This window comes from Strix uralensis, chromosome 9 (assembly GCF_047716275.1).
Source record: "Strix uralensis isolate ZFMK-TIS-50842 chromosome 9, bStrUra1, whole genome shotgun sequence".
Lineage (NCBI taxonomy): Eukaryota > Metazoa > Chordata > Aves > Strigiformes > Strigidae > Strix > Strix uralensis.
In genome coordinates this window covers 12,423,830-12,440,092 of record NC_133980.1, presented here as the reverse complement: position 1 = coordinate 12,440,092, position 16,263 = coordinate 12,423,830, and the positions used below count along the sequence as shown (strand labels likewise).

Sequence of the window (16,263 nt, the reverse complement as noted above, 5' to 3'; positions counted from 1 at the left end):
GCGTGGCGCGGGGCTGGCGGGCCGGGGTACCCGGCAGCGCGGCGGGCGTGGCGGCCATTGGCTCTCGTGCGCGGCAGGTGAGTGCGTCGGGACGGGGCCGGCGGCCGCCCTGAGGCCAGGCGGCCGGGCGCGGTGGGGCGGGGACCCCGCGGGCCGGGCCGGCGGCGCTGCTGCAGCACTACCACTAATAATAGCAGCAGCCGCAGCCGTTGCAGCCCCGGTTGGCGGCGGGGCCCGCGCGCACGCACGCACGCACGCACATGGCTGCCCTGACCTTGAGGATGGGGAGGGACACGCTGAGGGGGCCGGTCGCGCCGCCCGGGCGGGAATGCGGCCGCAGGCCCAGGCGGAGGGGAGACGTGACCTCGGCGAGCGGCGTATCGCCCGGATCGCTTATCTGGGGGCCCGCAGCCGGGCCCTGCCCGCCATAGCGGGGCCGCCCAGCTCCTTGCCGGAGGCTACTCTTTTTTTTTTTCCTCCTCTCTACCTTATATCGAAGGGATAGGGGGTTGTTGGCCGCCTCCCGGGGCGCTTAGCGGGTGGAGGGAAGGTCCGTTCCCTGTGAGGCGCTTGAAGCGCGGGCTCTGCCCCCGGGCTCAGGAAGGGGTTTGGGCCGTGAGGGGTGACTGCTACGGGGCGGTGGGCTCGGGGGAGGGGGGGCCCTGCGCTCCTGGGGATCATCCCTGCCTGGTGGGATGCCCGCAGGCCCTTCGCTGACTCTTCCCCTGGGTTAGCTGGCCTGCCTTTTAGGAGACCCTCCATAGGCACGGCTGCCCTGTTGTGCCCTGCCTGCCGGGTGGGAGCCTGGGCCTCAGATTGTCACTTGGAAAAGGCTTCTCAAAGCTGCCGGCGATTCATCTCCATATGCTCTTTCTAAGCAAAAGGTGGAATGAGTGGATGGCCGCTATTAGCCTTTGATCTCTAAATAAAACCTGCTTATATTGCAGAGCTCCCAGGAGAAAAGCTAATCCACGTGCACCTGAAGACTAGTTCAGAGCTGCTTGAGGGCATACTCAGGTTGCATGCTCACAACCCAAGCTGTCTAGTCACTAACTTGCAAAGCTTTTTCAAGCATCTTTTCAGAAAGAAATGCTGAAGTAAATCAGTTACATTAAGTTTGCTGTCTAGAGAAATTGAAGCTATAAAAGTTACTGAAATACTTTTGGAGAATTGCTCTTGGCTATCCTGGGGGACTGTTCAAAACTGAAATTGCCGTCATAAAGTGATAAAGAATATAGCCATCTAGAAGGGACCTTGCAGTTGGAAGGAGCTTGTGCTGCTTTGCATTACGGCATTGTGATGCTTCTGGCTACCAGTCAGACTCCTGTCTCCATCCTGTCATTGAGACAGACCCCAGGAACCTCAGATACGTGGTGTCCGTTGTCACAGTTGAGCAAGTGCATCTTGCCAGCACTCCCTGAATGGAGGTGGCCCTACTGTTAATAAGCCTCTTGGCTGAATTTAGCCATTTGAGATTGTATTCCTCATTTATATACAACCCCCCCCACCCATCCCTGGAGTTTAATAGAACGAGTCTTTGTTCATGAGAACTTATACCTGCAGTGGGAGTATGTGAATTTCTAGGTTGCATTCAAGGCTGATGTAGGTTCACCAACATTGTGACTTACGTAGAAGCACGCACATAAAATCCATGGGCAAGTGTTGCACTAGTGGCAGTGACTGACCTTGGACGTCTTATGTAGTGGCAGGGGAACAGCCTCACTTGACTTGTTTTGTTCTGAACTTCTAGGGCTTTGGTCAAGCTGGTGGGCACTCCTCCTGAAGGCAATGGACCATGCCAGAGTGGCAATCTCTAACTTGGTAAGACACAGTCCCCCTGTGCCATTTGTCTCTTGGTGGGCTGCAGATACTGCAGAAGAAAGGTTCAACAAACCTCCATGTTGGTATCGGAGAAAGTGGTGAATCCAAAGTGGTGTTAGGTGCTACTGTGTGGGTTGTGAGCCAGACATCACTGTAGCTAGCTGGCCATGGTAAGGAGGTGGCTTAAGTGGTTCCGTGCTGATGAAGGAATCGTTAACTGCTACAATGTCTTGTGTCTCTCAGGAAGCTGATAGGAGGGGGGAACCAGTCTCAAACAATGTTCCAGGAGGAAGTGCTGCTGAGGAAGCTGATTAAATGACTATCAGGACAATCAACATGCATTCTGTTGTGTTACTTTGTAGGTGGGAATTGAACTACAAGTCCAGCCTTTGAATGCAATCTGTGCTTTGAAACAAATGTGCAGGAGGTAGCTCTGAGCTTGCTCAGCCAAGCCCACCGGTCCTGGAGAGCTTGGACTGCGAAATGACTAGGCTAGGGCTGCGAATGTGATGGTTTGGTCTCTGAACAAGTATGGCGTTAAGGCACGTCCTCTGAAAAGTGTGAGGGAAGCCAAGCAGCTGAGCAGGGAGACTGCTAGGACAGACTGTCGTGTTGCCCTTTCTGAAATGTGAGCAGCCAGCCACTTCATTGTGGGTAGTGTGGGCCAAAATGGAACTGCAGGTCTGAAATGACATTGGTTTTGTTTTGACCAACCAAGGTCTGATCTCTTCACCTCCAGCCGCTGACTTGTAGTTTGAGAGTGAGCTGAGAACTGTTGATGAGCTGCTGAGATTGTAACAGGGCTCGGGTGCTTGCTACCAGTTGCTTCTCCAGTACAGTGGAGAGGGTCCTCAGAACTGTTGCTCCCAAAACTATTCCTCTGACCTTTTAGCCAGTGTCCTGCTTGTCCCCAGCACAGTCGTGGCTGCAGACAAGTTCAGCGGCTCTAATGAAAGCTGAGTGGTTCTGCTCAGTGCCTGGCTGTGCCTGGAATTGAGTTTAACTATCTGTTAATCTGAGCGACTGCCTTATGCACGGGCGGCTGTTCTGTGGGCGGTTGGATTGTGCGTTGCAGCTGTTTAGAAAAGTGGGCTCTGGACTGGAAGCAGCTCTGCTTGGGCACTGATAAACGCCTGTGGAACAGTTCCAGTCTCTGGTGGACTGAGAGGGTGGATGTGGCTCAAAGGCATAACCATGGAGGGGTTGCCTTCCCTTTCCTCTGTCCTGATCAAAGTTCCCTTCTGTGTGAGTTGCACGTGTTCAGGTCAGATCAGCACGCTCCTGATTAAGACCAGGAGTTTCTGCTTCAGTCAGCCTTTGCTGTGGGGCGACATGGGAAATGTCGATACCATTGGCTGTGTCATATCTGTATCAGACTCCAAGCTAGACTGACCAGTGTGGCTCTGAACTTGTGCAGGGCAAGCAGATGTTAAATAAACTCTGGAGACCCTGAGAGGGTCTGTCTCTTCAAGGCAGCCAGCCTGACTTATTGACAGCCAAATGTGCAGGCTGCGCTGGAGCAGTTTGAGATAAACAAACTGTATTTGGTTTGGAGTGCAGCTGGCTGCAAGGACTGTAGGCTGGTGTAGCAAACTCTTCCATCGTGTGACTGTCTTTCAATACAGTTTGGTGGTGAGCCGAAGTCATACACGCGCTTTAGCATTGCCCGGCAAATGGATGGAGACAACAGCCACGTGGAAATGAATCTGTCTGCTGATGATGAGGAAGGAGGGGAAACAGGGAGACCAGAGCACCTGCACGCCAGCATGCCTCCTCCATGGAGGATTGACAAGAATCGCTGCTTCCTAATCATCACAGCTGTCCTCCTCCTTTTGATTGGTAAGGAAGGGTGGGAGGCAACTGCGTGAAGTGGACTCTTGTATTGAGCACATCTGAGGCTGTGCTGCATTTGAATCTGTATTGTTTCAGGACATAGTTAAAGAGCCTGTATCCAGGCTGCAGCCTCTCGTCACTGACTCTGTCTAGCTCAGACTTATGGTGCAGAATTGGCACAAAGAAGTGTGAAGTTTGACAGTGAAACTGTGACTTAGCTAAAGGGCAAACTGGTCCATGTGGCAAGTGTACTGGTTTTTCCTCAATTAGCTCTTAACATTTCTCTAGAGATGTGGGTCAACATATCAGTAAAGCCTCTGGTGCTCTTCTCTTAAGAATTTTAACACTGCCACTGACCTAAAGTAAGTATTTTTCTTCCCAAGTGGTGCTGGAGGGACTCTGCCAAGCACAAGATCACATTTACAGCATACCTTAAAACATGCCAGCTCAGGCAGAATGTCAGGCAGCATATTCCTGTCTGTCCTTGGGTATGCCACCTTGTCAAAAATGAAAGCAGAGATGCATCTTGACCCTGAAGCTGCTTTGAATGCACTTGTATGGTGTGAGGCTGGTTTAACCATCTTTCTGCAGCACAAATAAATACCTGATCTGCCCATAGGGTTTCTGATTGGCTACTTGAGTTATCGTGGACGAATGCAGAAGGACAGCAGATGTCTGGATGGAAGTGGCAAGTGTGAGATGACTCCTACCGCATCTTACTTAGTGGATGATAATGAAGCTGAGGAAGAAGTTCCTGGACCACCTGTCTTCTACTGGCCTGACCTCAGAAACCTGTTGTCAGATAAGCTGTCAACCACGCATCTTGAAAACAGCTTGAGGTAACAGTTCCAGAAAGCTTATTTACAGCTATGAGAGAGGCACAGCCTGTGAGCAGCAGTTGAGCTTCTTTGGAGAACAAGGACCTTAAAGATGTTTTGGGGTGGCCTGTGGTGAAACATGGGCTTAAAGAGCCCATCCAACTTGGGTTTGCAGGCTGGAGCACTGTAGTGCAAGCTGGTGCTGTAGCCTAAGCTATACATCTGTTACTTACAGGCACAGAGCAAGTAAGTACTCTTTTGAAGCTGGCCAGAGTGAAGATGAGAGCCTTGCCATCTACATCCATGAACAGTTCGAGAGCTTCTCCTTGGATGAAGTGTGGAATGACGAGCACTACATTAAGCTGCAGGTCAAAGGCAGGTATGTTAATGAAGAGATGCAGATCTCTTCCTTACAGCATGGACATAGGTAGTCTTGAGCAAGCATGTGATTTCTGCTGAAAGCAGTGCTGAAACTGTGAGCCAGTTACCCCTCTCCAAAGAAAGCCTCAATCTAGCCAAGCAATAAGCTGCTCCTGTCTCTTCTAAGGCTTTCTAAATCCAGAGGGTCTGGTAGCAGCCCTGTGGATTTTTCCTGGGACAGCTGTTTCCTCAAAGCATGTTTAGGAAGTGGAGAGAAAACAAAATAGAGTGAAAACTCAGCTGAAGGGCAGATTCCCTGTGTCTAAAGCTGCTAGCACAGGCAACTCTGTCTTGTTACCCAGACAGGTGTTGCAGACCTGGCAGTGGCTCCTGTAGTAGCTCAGGAGGCTGTCAACAGGCATTGTGTTGGCTGACAGCTCGTACCCTCATATCTTACTTGCCCCTTCATATTGAGGGGGAAATGAATTTGCTTAGCCCCTCTTAAGAGGGGACTAAGAGCCTTGGAAGCGGAGATTCTTTCTGCTACTTGTCTTAGAAATTAGCCTCCATTAATGTCTCTGAACAACCCCAGAGATTCTTGCACAGAAGTACTGGGACAAGTCTGCCTATTTCAGGCTCTGCATTGACTTGGTCAGAATTGCTTGGACACAAACTGAAATATAGGAGCTAGTTAAATACAGAGTTTATGTATGAAAGAACATAACGCTGTCTTTTTACATTCAACAGTAGTGACAACACCGTGTCTATTTTGAAAGATGGTAAAGAGGAGGAACTGGAGCGTCCCAGTGCATATGTGGCATACAGCAAGAGTGGCTCAGTTTCTGTGAGTGACTCCAAGAAGATTCTGGAAATGTGCTTGCACACTTACAGATGGCATATATCCAAGATACGGAGTGTATAAAGCCCTCCCCAGTTAGAGAGCTGGGGTTGGTGATGGGGAGAGTCGGGAGAGGAGTGGGCCCACATAGTTTTATTACTTCAGCAAGATGCAAAAGTAACTGTTTAAACTTCTCTGCTGGTATCCAGATAGGAACCTTAACAGAAGTGATGCTTTAACAGGCATGTTGCATGTGATCAGCGTTTACATTCCTGAGCTTGAACTCCCTGCTTTTAATGGGAGTCATTGTTACTGTGGCTCTGTAGGCTGTTTAAAGTATCTTACTGACATAGGACTGCTGCATTTATAACCAGTGTTTCTGTTCCAGGGCAAACCAGTCCATATGAATTATGGACTGAAAGCTGATTTTCAGAAGATAAAGAATCTGGATATTTCACTGAATGAAACTATAATCATCTTCAAAGCTGGAAAAATACCCCTTGCTGAGAAGGTAGGCAGTCTGTGTCCCAACGCTTGGGCAAACTGGGCAGCAGAAAGCTATGCTTCCTCGTCTTTGAGGCAGAGAGGTGCGTCTTCATTCAAGTCTCTAGAATTCATGTATATAGGCTTGTCCCTGCAGGTCTGGTCTTGCTTGTTTGCACTAAGCCTCCATGTGCAGGTCTAGACACCAAGACTGAACAGAGCTGTTTGCCATTCATGGTGGCATTCTTCTTGGCCTCCTGCAGTCTTGCTGGGACAGCCAAGCATCTGGAGTGATGGAGTTGGGAGGCAGAGGGAAGCAGCCTTGGGGCTACAGGGTGCAGAGCTGGCTGCTGTTGTTAGATGCAGCAATAGGGCTGCTAGAAGCAGAACAGCCTTGCCTCCAGGGCACCTCTCGCTGCTGCAGCCAGGTACTTTCAAAGCTTGGCTGCAGTGTCTCACTTGGGCCCTTGCTGACTGTTCACTTGGACCAAGTGAAGGTTCTGGCACTGCAGACCCAGCCAGCTGCCTTGCATCTTGCTGTAATGTTCCCTCTGTAGCGAGTAGAACCGAATAGCCAAGCAGCCAAAAGGATCCACGTCCTTCTGTACACAAGCCTGTTCTAGGCCTGACCCAGAGCTGCCCTTCAAATGGGTGCTCCTAGGGAGGCAGAGCTGAAAAGTGCTTCTGCAAGGAGTGCTCACTGCTTCTCCAGCCAGTCACCTTCCCACCTTTCAGACTGGTGTCTAGCCTTGCAAGAGTGTTTGTACTGGTGGTATATCAGAGGCAGCTGAGTTGTAGGTGTATTAAACAGGGATCTGACTAGGCCACTCTGCCTCCATCTTCCATGGGAAGATGAGCCTCCAGTGGCTGCTTATCTTGTCTTGAGACTAACCTAATCTTGGGAAAACAGATGGAGCATAATCAGAATTAAGTAACATCTTTCTTCTAAGCCGCTCTGAGGAGCAGGTATGAGCTGAAGGAATCACAGGGTGAGACACTAACCGTGCCGTGTTAGACACACTGCCTGGAGTAGGACCGAGATGCTAGTATTCAGCTTCCTTGTGTATCTATCAGTGTCAGGTAGCTGTTAAAATCTGTTGTGGAGTTGGACACAACCCTTCACACCTATTACTCCATGTACTTGCCTTAACTCCCCTTGTTTGCCATGAGAATGTGCAGTTGATGTTCCTCTTTGCTTCAGGTTGCAAATGCCAAAGAGGCAGGAGCAGTTGGTGCCCTGATGTACCTGGACCCCTACGATTACTGGAACACAGAGGGGCTTGTCCCCTTTGGACATGTGAGTATGCACCTGGCTCCACTGTTTGTTGTTCTTGTGAATCTTTCTCACAGTGGACTGCAGACTGCAGCAGTCCTTCTGCAGACCTCTGGCTCAGCAGTGCTTCATGCCCTTGTGTAGATGAAAACTGTTGGGCTCCTCTGAGACTTGAAGACTCCTCTTACTTTTCACAGGCCCACCTTGGAACCGGAGACCCTTTCACCCCAGGCTTCCCTTCTTTCAACCACACCCAGTTCCCACCAGTGGAATCTTCTGGACTACCTCGCATTGCTGTTCAGACTATCTCTAGCCAAGCACTAGTCAAGCTGTTCAGGTAATGCTTTCTCCTGGCTTGCAGGCTATGCTGCTGTGGCCCTCTTGCAGGGTGTTGAGGTGCTGCGAGGCCAGGGAGCACTCTGCTGGTCTTTGCTGTGTATGGCAGGGAGCACTTACCGGAACTGTCTGGAGACACTTGCATGCATGTCTTATGTCTTAGACTGAACTTTATCTAGTGTTGGATTCCTCTTGGCCTCTGCATCCTACCTCTCCCTGCCTAATTAGTGGTACAGGTCTGCGAGCTATTTCCTGAGCAGGCCCTCAACAAGGCTGCACCTGCAGTTGCAGGGTTGCTTTTTTTACAGGATAGATAAATGAGGTCAGAGCTGGATAATGAGTTCAAAGGATATCTTCTTTTTTTTTTTTTTTTTTTTTTGTTTCCCTCAGTAAAATGGATGGAGAGAGATGCCCTCTGGATTGGAAAAGTGGGATCCTGGGATGTAAGGTGATGCCGAGCAGCACGAGCAACTTCACAGTGAAACTGAGTGTGAACAATGTTATGGTGGATAGGAAGATTCTGAATATCTTTGGTGCTATCAAGGGATTTGAAGAACCAGGTAACAGCAACTGCCTTGTGGATCAGTCTTGAGGGAAACCCTTCCTCTTCTGGGATCATCAGAACATGTCAGCCGCTCCCAGGCAGAGACAACTGCTTCCTCGGCAGAACCAAGACCCTCCCCTAAGGGTCAAGGAAAAAGCTGAACCGTGCTGCTAGGGAAAGGCTAAATGAAAGCAAGCAGTGTGCCAGATTCAGGGGTCAGACTCCATACTCTGTTCCTAGTACAGAAGCTCAAAGCTGTTCTGTTAAATGGTGTTTGCAACCTGAAGCTTGCAGCTCAGATCTTGATGTCTCCTTTATAGATCGGTATGTTGTGATCGGAGCCCAGAGAGACTCCTGGGGCCCCGGAGCGGCCAAGGCTGGCGTTGGAACTGCCATCTTGTTGGAACTTGCCCGTGTGATCTCAGACATGGTGAAAAAAGGTAAATATTTGTGTACAAAATCATGGGAGTGGGAGGTGATGCAGGTTTAGTTCTGTGTGTGTTAACGTTGGAGAGCCCAGTTGCAAAATAATCCTGTGGGAAGGTGTAGGGAAACTGACAGAGTTTCCTGATTATTTGTCCACCATAGACAATTTGTCTGCAGTGAGCCCTGGCTTCCAAGGGACTGCCTGCTTGTATCTGGTATGGCTTGAGTGCAAGAATGTCCTTGGATAACACACAGCGCAGACCTCTAACTTGAGCTGTCTGTTGGACAGCCAGGGCTGGAGGTGGGAAAACACTGAAGTGGCTGACCAGCTGAAGCGGTGGGGGCTGCATGGTGGCAATTAATGCAAGTGCTCATGTCTCCAGGGTTAATTTTGGGCTTGGGCAGCTAAACAAAAAAGGGGGGAAATGCAAACAGCGTGGTTTTCCTGCACAGTTCTGCAGCATGGGGGGGGAGGTGCGTGCAGCCACTAATGTGCACATTTGTCTGCAGCAGCCAGAATGTTTCAGCTCTGTCTGAGGAGCAGGCAATTCATCAAGCCAGGCACTCTGTGCTAATCTGCATCTCCATGGGGGAAGGGCAGACATCGCAGTGTCTCTCTCTTTGCAGATGGCTACAAACCAAGGCGCAGCATCATCTTTGCTAGCTGGAGTGCAGGAGAGTACGGAGCTGTGGGAGCTACTGAATGGCTGGAGGTACTCTTTCTTTCATAGACTTCTGCGTGATGGCTGCGCAGTTGTGATTTCCTGTTCTTGTGGTTTAAACATCCTGGTGTTGTACTGCTACTGCTCATCTTAAAATATTTGTTTTGTTCTAGGGGTACTCTGCCACACTACATGCCAGAGCCTTCACTTACATTAACTTGGATGCCGCAGTCCTAGGTAACCTGCTACTCTTTCTTGAAACTTGAGTGGGACCAGAATATCTTGACAGACATCCCTTAACCTCCAGGAACGGGGGTTGTGTCAGAGGCTGATGCTGCGTGTTTGGCTGAAGACTGACATGACTCCATTTATTCTCCTGTTGTCATTGAAGCTGTGAGGTTGCAGCAGCCTGAGCCAGAAGGAGACAGCTCTTCTGGGTCCCAGTAGACTGTCCTGTGTCCATGAAGATCCTTTGGCAACAAGCTGTAGATCAGTTGTTGCTCAGTCACAGGGCTAAGCAGCTCTAGCAGTAGTGGTTAATTGTGCCAGCATGTCAAACGTCCTTTCTTTTTTGCAGGCGTCAACCACATGAAGATTTCTGCTAGCCCATTGCTGTACACGTTGCTGGAGAGAACTTTGAAGGGGGTGAGTTGATCAGACCAAGACCCTTCAAGGTGACAGGTTTTAAGGGAGGAACTGAAAGCGGGCGGAGCTATGATGGGTCACTTCCCCAGCTGGCAGGTTCTGAGGAGAAAGCCCCATTTAGGAGAAAGGGCTGAGATACTCTGGAGGGCCCTGTCTGAAGTCAGCTGTGCTCTGGGAATTGCAGTTCATGCATGCAGGATCTAAAATCAGCAAATGCCACAGTTCAGTGGGAGGTGAATGCCTGTTCTGCATGAACCATGCCTGTGTGGAGAAAGGGCAGGGGAGCACGCCTGCCTCTGGCGTCTGCACAGCAGCGTGAGCTCCAGGATGGACCTGGGAGGCCAAGCAGAGGTCAGAACAAGTGCAGTAACTGTCATCTCTGTGCAGGTGAAGGACCCAGTGAAGGATTCGAGAAGCCTGTATGAGAGAGTTGGCTCTGACTGGGTAAAAACAGTGTAAGTACTGTCATTCTGCTCTTTGGGAAAGCAAATCTCCATAAAGGAACAAACTAAATGGCTTCTGCTCTTTATGCTAGGGTCACACCGCTGTCTGGGGCGGGCTCTACCTGCTGCAATGGGATCAGGCAGGCGTGAACAGTACAACACTGGCTGTGCTTAGTGCTGCCCCAAGCTGCCTGTAGGCAGCCCAGACACCTTTTTGTAGGGCAAGAACAGCCTTGTACAAAGACCGGTGGCCAGAAATGGCCAAGCAGCCCTCAGCACTTGGCCAGGACTCCTTGCCAAAACCAGTCTTGTCTAGTCAGGGTAGTCCAGTTAGCTCAGACCTTCCACTCTAGGGCTTGTAGCTTTTCTCCTGGGATGTCCAAACCTGTTGGTAACTACTCAATACTTGTCTTTTGCAGTGTTCCCCTTGGTCTGGATAATGCAGCGTTCCCTGTCCTGACCTACTCAGGAATCCCGGTGGTTTCCTTTGGTTTCTGCAATGTAAGTATTGTCTGTCTGACTGGTGTGCTCATTCCAGGGAAAGTGCTGTAAGGATATCTGCTTTCCAGGATGGCAGAGCATGAGGTGCCGTCCCAAGCTCACTGTCTATGCAAGAGCCCCTCTGGGGGAGGATATGCAGCCTCCTGGTCTGGTGGCTGTGGCAGTACTTGCTGTGATGGCTGCTCCTGGGGCATGGTTGGCCTACAGTCTCTGTTCCAGAGTCCTGAACACTTTGTTGGGAGAGGGGGCCCTTGTTCTTCTGGAGGCTCAGATGTCAATGATTCAGAAGCTAAAAGCACTAAAAAGATATCAAGCTGTTGCTGCTTCAGTGAAAGACTGTACTACAGCCTGCTGGTCAGCAAGCAAAGCACGCTGGGGAAGCAGTACTGTTGGCCAGAGCAAGTACTAACTCGGACTGTTCAGGTCTGCTGCTGCAGCTTGGGACTGGCAAAAATGGCATCAGCCAAGCAGCCTGCTCTGTTACTGCAGGTGCGCAGCTGGGACCCTTTCTGATAACGGCGTCCTCTGCTTATGAATGCTTGGATTTTGTTAGTGTCAGACTTGTTCCACAAAAAACCTTTGAGTTATCATGCCAAGAAGGGTTGGAGGGTGTTGCCAGCACATAACAAACTAGTTGCTGGGGTTTGCCTGCCTGCACTGCTGCAGTGAACTCTGAGGGGAGGAAAAGGTTGATGTGTCTTCAGGTCTAACTAACTAGCAGAGCATCCTGCTGATCGTTGGGAAACTGAGGGATGAAACACAGAAGCTCCATTCCCTTCCCCTGTGCTTAAAAGTTTTGCCACTCAAATCTTGCTACTTAGTAGCATAAGGAGATGGGATGTGGTGGAAGTAGCAAGCAAACTGTAGTGGGAGATGAAAAATCCTAGCTGGAGAAGCACTCTTGCCTAACTTCAGTGCCTTGTTTCTTGCAGAAAGATGAGGAATATCCCTTCTTGGGCACTACTCAGGACACTTTGGACAACCTGAAGAAGATTGACAAGTTGTATGCTCTTATGCGTGCTGCTGCAGAAGTTGCTGGACAAATAGCTCTCAGGCTGACCCATGATCATGAGCTCTTCCTGGACTTTGAGAGATATGATGAAGAATTGCTAGCGTTCCAGGAGAAGATTTTGCCCTACTATAGTAATGTGAAGGTAAGAAAGGCTCCAAGTGCACTGAATTCCTGTAGACTGTTATGGGGCCATGTGCTAATAAGGCTCTGCTGCCACTGGACACAACAGGGTGGACATCTTCCTCCTATGAGCACAAGAGTGTAGCAAGATGTGACCTGAATTGATGTTCATTATAGAGCAGTGCAGGCAGAGTAGCTGTGGCAGACAGATTTAGCTAATCCGGCTGTGATGAGCTCTTGAGGAAATGGTTGGGGATGGTTTCTTGTCTGGTTATCATTCACAGCACAGTGCAGCTTTGCGTCTCATTTGCACCTCTGCTGAAAGCCTACAAGAAACTGTGGGTGGGGAGAGACCTCACTGAGCTCAGTGACCTTAGAAGAGCCTGCCAGGAACTCGCTCTGCTACTTGGTTAAATTGGCAAAAACCCCCAGCACTTTCTCTTGGTAAGAGAGCAGCAAAAGAAGAAAATCAGGTTTGTTAACAGCTTCTCCCTCACAGGAGCTGGGGCTGACCTTGAACTGGCTGTTTTTTGCCCGTGGTGACTTCCAGCGAGCTACAGATTCACTGAGAAACGAAATCTCAAACAGTGACAGGGAAAACAGGATCATCCGCAGAGCCCTGAATGACAGGATCATGAAGGTGGGTATCTCCAACTGGTTTTTCTTTCTTCGTGAAGGCAGTGCTGGCTGGGATGGGCCTCTTCCTTAGGAGCCGTGGGCACCGTGCAGACCAGTATCTCTTCCACTTGCTTAGTGTCAACGTGACTGACTTCTGTGCTTGCTCCTGGGAGAGGGTCTGGCCCTTGCAGAGCTGCTGCAGGAAAGGGCTGGCTGGGGATCAGAGGTTGGGAGCTCGTGATGCGGCAGATTAGGAAAGAAAAACTTGGGAGGTTGAGAGTATAACCCTAACTTTGCACCTCTACTCTAGGTGGAATATGACTTCCTCTCCCCATACATCTCGCCAAAAGATGCTCCCTTCCGCCACATCTTCTTCGGCAAAGGCTCCCACACCCTGCAGAGCCTGCTGGAGAACCTGCAGCTGCTGAGAACCAGCAGGGACAGCGTTGACGTGAACATGCTGAAAGAGCAGCTGGCCCTGGCGACCTGGACCATTAAAGGGGCTGCCAGTGCCTTAGTGGGTGATATCTGGAATACAGACAATGAATTCTAGATGCGGCAAACACGTGGTTAAGGTACAGAATTAGGGAAACCCACTCCCTAATATGGCATTTTTCTGTAGATTTTCTGGCAACAAATCTTTTTTGACCAAAGTTGAGCATAAAATTTAAATCTCACCTTGACAAATTCACAGGAGGCAGTTTTGAAGCAGGTACTAAGATTACCGTGAAATCTCTGACCAGGCTCCCATCTGACCACAGTCCAAACCAGTTGCCTACAGCTGCCTGTGGGGCTTGCTCTCCAGCGTACTTGAGAACTAACAGCTCAGGTGACTCCTGAACCGGTACCTTGAGTGGGGAGGTACCTCATCTATTTAGGGTTTTAATTGTTGGCCCCCTAAACCTACTGACAAAACAGGGAATGGATTCCTCTTAACGCTTGTAATAGGGATCCCTTCCCTGGCAGGGAGCTGCAGAGACCAACCTGTAGTTCAAAAGTAAAACAACTTAGTAATAGCCTGCAAGTGCTGGATTATCAGCAAGCTCTGAAGTGCCCAGCCTGCCTTTACTCAACAGCAAGGTCCCAACGACACCTTGGAGGCTTGCTTCTGCTGAGGCAGGTCTCAATACCCTGGGAAAATGACCCAAAGATTATCTAATGCCCCCTTTATATCCTTAGCTGGCAGCTCAGCGAGTCTTGTGGCATTGAGAAATGGCTCTAGACTGGCATTTCAGACCTTGCTACTCTGGGGCCTTTTGTGAAATCGAGTCTCTTGCTGGCCAAACCCTGTTTGACTGATGCCATTTTGCAGGATGGCTCTTGTTTGGCACTGAGATATTTATTTTATGTATTTATTTATCAGTGACAGCGTTCACTATAAATGGTGTGGTTTTTTTATAGAAGATAATTATCGGAAGCAGTGCCTTCCATAATTATGACAGTTATACTGTCGTTTTTGAATAAAGCAGCATCTGCTATTACAATCAAACATGGTACTGGAACTTTGCATTTAAAATAATCTAAACAGGCCCCTCAAAAAAAAAAAAAAAGTTTTTGAAAACTAGCAATTAAGCTTTCTGTGGCAAAAACACCCCTTTGGCAGAAACTTGGAAGTATAAACCTGGTAGCAAGTCTCCAGGTTGTGCTCCAAAGTGATCCCTGAAATGCTGCTGGGTGGGAACTCAAATGCTAGAAATTTGGCTTCTCTGCAGTGCCTGTGCCCCTCTGGGCTTCGGACTCCCTCATTGCTTTCCTTTCGGACGCCGTGTGCTCCGTGGGGAGTGGGGAGCACAGCTTCCTTCCTGGCCCCTGCCGAGGGGCTCGCTGTGTAGGCCTAGCTCCACCTGTGCCAACACACACGAACTTCTTGTACCTCAGATTAGGCATTGGCACAATTTTAAAATGGCAGCTTCCTGCAAATTTCCAGTACTTTATGTATCATGAAACCTAACTGACATTATCGGGGGCAGTGTCTTCCATAATGTGTAAAGAACAAGGTAGTTTTTGCCTACCACGGTGTTATATCGGAGGCAGTGACCTCCATATGTTGCACTATGGGTGTACGTAATTATCGGGGACAGTGTTTCCCATAATTGTTCTATGCTTATCATGCAATGTCATCTGCGAAGCTTGATGGTTAGTATCTAACATGGATCAATTTCCTGCAGTCCTATTTTTCCACTCTCCTGTGGTGATGCAGATACAAACTTCGGTCTGTTATGTGCTTCCTTAGACTCTACCTTCTCCATGGGCTGAACTCTTTCAAATAGCTGTGCTGTCTTGAAGTGGCTTCCTGCCTCCAGTCACAGGACTGGTGATTGAATGTTTAGTGGAAACTAGGCTAGTTAGGCTGCGTGCTCTGTGATTTAGTAAACTTCCTTCAAATTAGTTACAAAGTCTTGGGGAATTAAAAGGCGAATGTAGGGCTGGGGCTGACAGCTCTCTGGAGGGCTCTGCTGCCCGCTCTAGGTGGGTGTGCATGCTACTAAAGAGGCTGGCCTGCTTTGGCACTGGTGGGGGCTGGTGTGTGGGCATGGCAAGCTGCTCCTCAGGACTCCCTGGGAACTTCAGTCTTGCCTCCTGGGTGTCATGTGAGGGGGGTGAAGTCAGTGGCACCTTTCTGGTGCCCCTCTGCTCCCTGCCTGGAAGCTGAACACTGCTGTGTGTGCCCAGGCGGCAGCTGGCCCTGTACTCTGCAAACAGTTTGATCTGGTGTTTAACCCAGGCAAGTGACCTGAGCCCCAGCGGTAGTTCCTGAGGGAAAGAACCTTGTTCAGCTGGAGCAGAGACCTGGGCAAGGACAAGCCCCCAGCCTAGTTACTGAACTCAGTGCTTTTCAGCTGTGTCTAGAAGCCTGATGCCTAGGTTTGTGCAACTCCCTGCTCTTCCTTAACTACCCCGCTGCCTGAGGCATGTGTGCAGCCCCTGGCTGTGTTAGTTTCCTAGTGACACTTCCCTGGATGGCATTTAAGAGCTGCTGTCTGGGAGTCCTCACTGTAGTGTTTGCATGCATCTTGATGTCACTTAATCATGCATTTTATAGTCAGCAGAGAAAGACAAAGCCTGTCTCCTGGCTAGGCAGCACAAGCGTGACTCTTGGGATGTTGGGGTGCCTTGCTCAGTGCTGGCATTTGACTGGTGTGGGGTGCTAAACTCTTGTTTCTGGATTACCTGCTGTCTGCTTGAATAAAGTTTTAAACTTTGAAAAAAAACCTCAACTCCTCTCATGGGTTCTTGCAGAGCCACCATGCTGTTGTGGCCGCGGGGGAGCTCGGGCAGCTGGAGGGAGGCTGTGGGGGCTGGTAACAGGCAACTCCAGCACCACCTTGTCCATGGGCGAGAGCAAGTCAAACCTCACCGTGCTGCTGGGTTCCGCGTCCTGCCTCACTGCAGGCACCCGGCCTGAGGACACTGGCAAGGAGGTGAGGGAGCAACATCTGCAAGCCCCATCGGCCCCCCTTCTCCTTTCAGGGCCCTGTCCTGCCTGCTGCCTCTCAGTCACTGCTGTCCCTAAGGAGCCTGCAGTGCTG

The 16,263-nt window shown here is 50.1% G+C and overlaps 1 protein-coding gene across 2 annotated transcripts; it reads left to right on the top strand.

The window, feature by feature from the left end:
• On the top strand, positions 1-15,945 carry TFRC (transferrin receptor). 2 transcript variants are annotated; one of them, XM_074877354.1, is made up of 19 exons: positions 1-77; positions 1,751-1,821; positions 3,447-3,660; positions 4,274-4,493; positions 4,708-4,851; positions 5,580-5,676; positions 6,059-6,181; positions 7,355-7,450; positions 7,624-7,763; positions 8,153-8,322; positions 8,627-8,746; positions 9,360-9,445; positions 9,568-9,631; positions 9,972-10,039; positions 10,427-10,494; positions 10,902-10,983; positions 11,916-12,137; positions 12,615-12,755; positions 13,044-15,945. In XM_074877354.1, exons 2-19 carry the CDS (start codon positions 1,789-1,791, stop codon positions 13,284-13,286), a joined length of 2,331 nt encoding a protein of 776 aa, XP_074733455.1. In that variant the 5' UTR covers positions 1-77; positions 1,751-1,788; the 3' UTR covers positions 13,287-15,945. The 2 variants fall into 2 exon arrangements, with proteins under 2 accessions (XP_074733455.1, XP_074733456.1); XM_074877355.1 differs by lacking the exons at positions 12,615-12,755; positions 13,044-15,945 and adding an exon at positions 12,400-12,605.
• Positions 15,946-16,263: the final 318 nt, after the last annotated feature.

Bases quoted from the DNA above. Each gene is read 5' to 3' on its own strand.
- TFRC (XM_074877354.1), top strand. From the start codon at position 1,789: ATGGACCATGCCAGAGTGGCAATCTCTAACTTG. The intron at 1,822-3,446 runs GTAAGACACAGT...CTTTCAATACAG, and splicing joins GAGTGGCAATCTCTAACTTG to TTTGGTGGTGAGCCGAAGTC. The intron at 12,138-12,614 runs GTAAGAAAGGCT...TCTCCCTCACAG, and splicing joins CCTACTATAGTAATGTGAAG to GAGCTGGGGCTGACCTTGAA.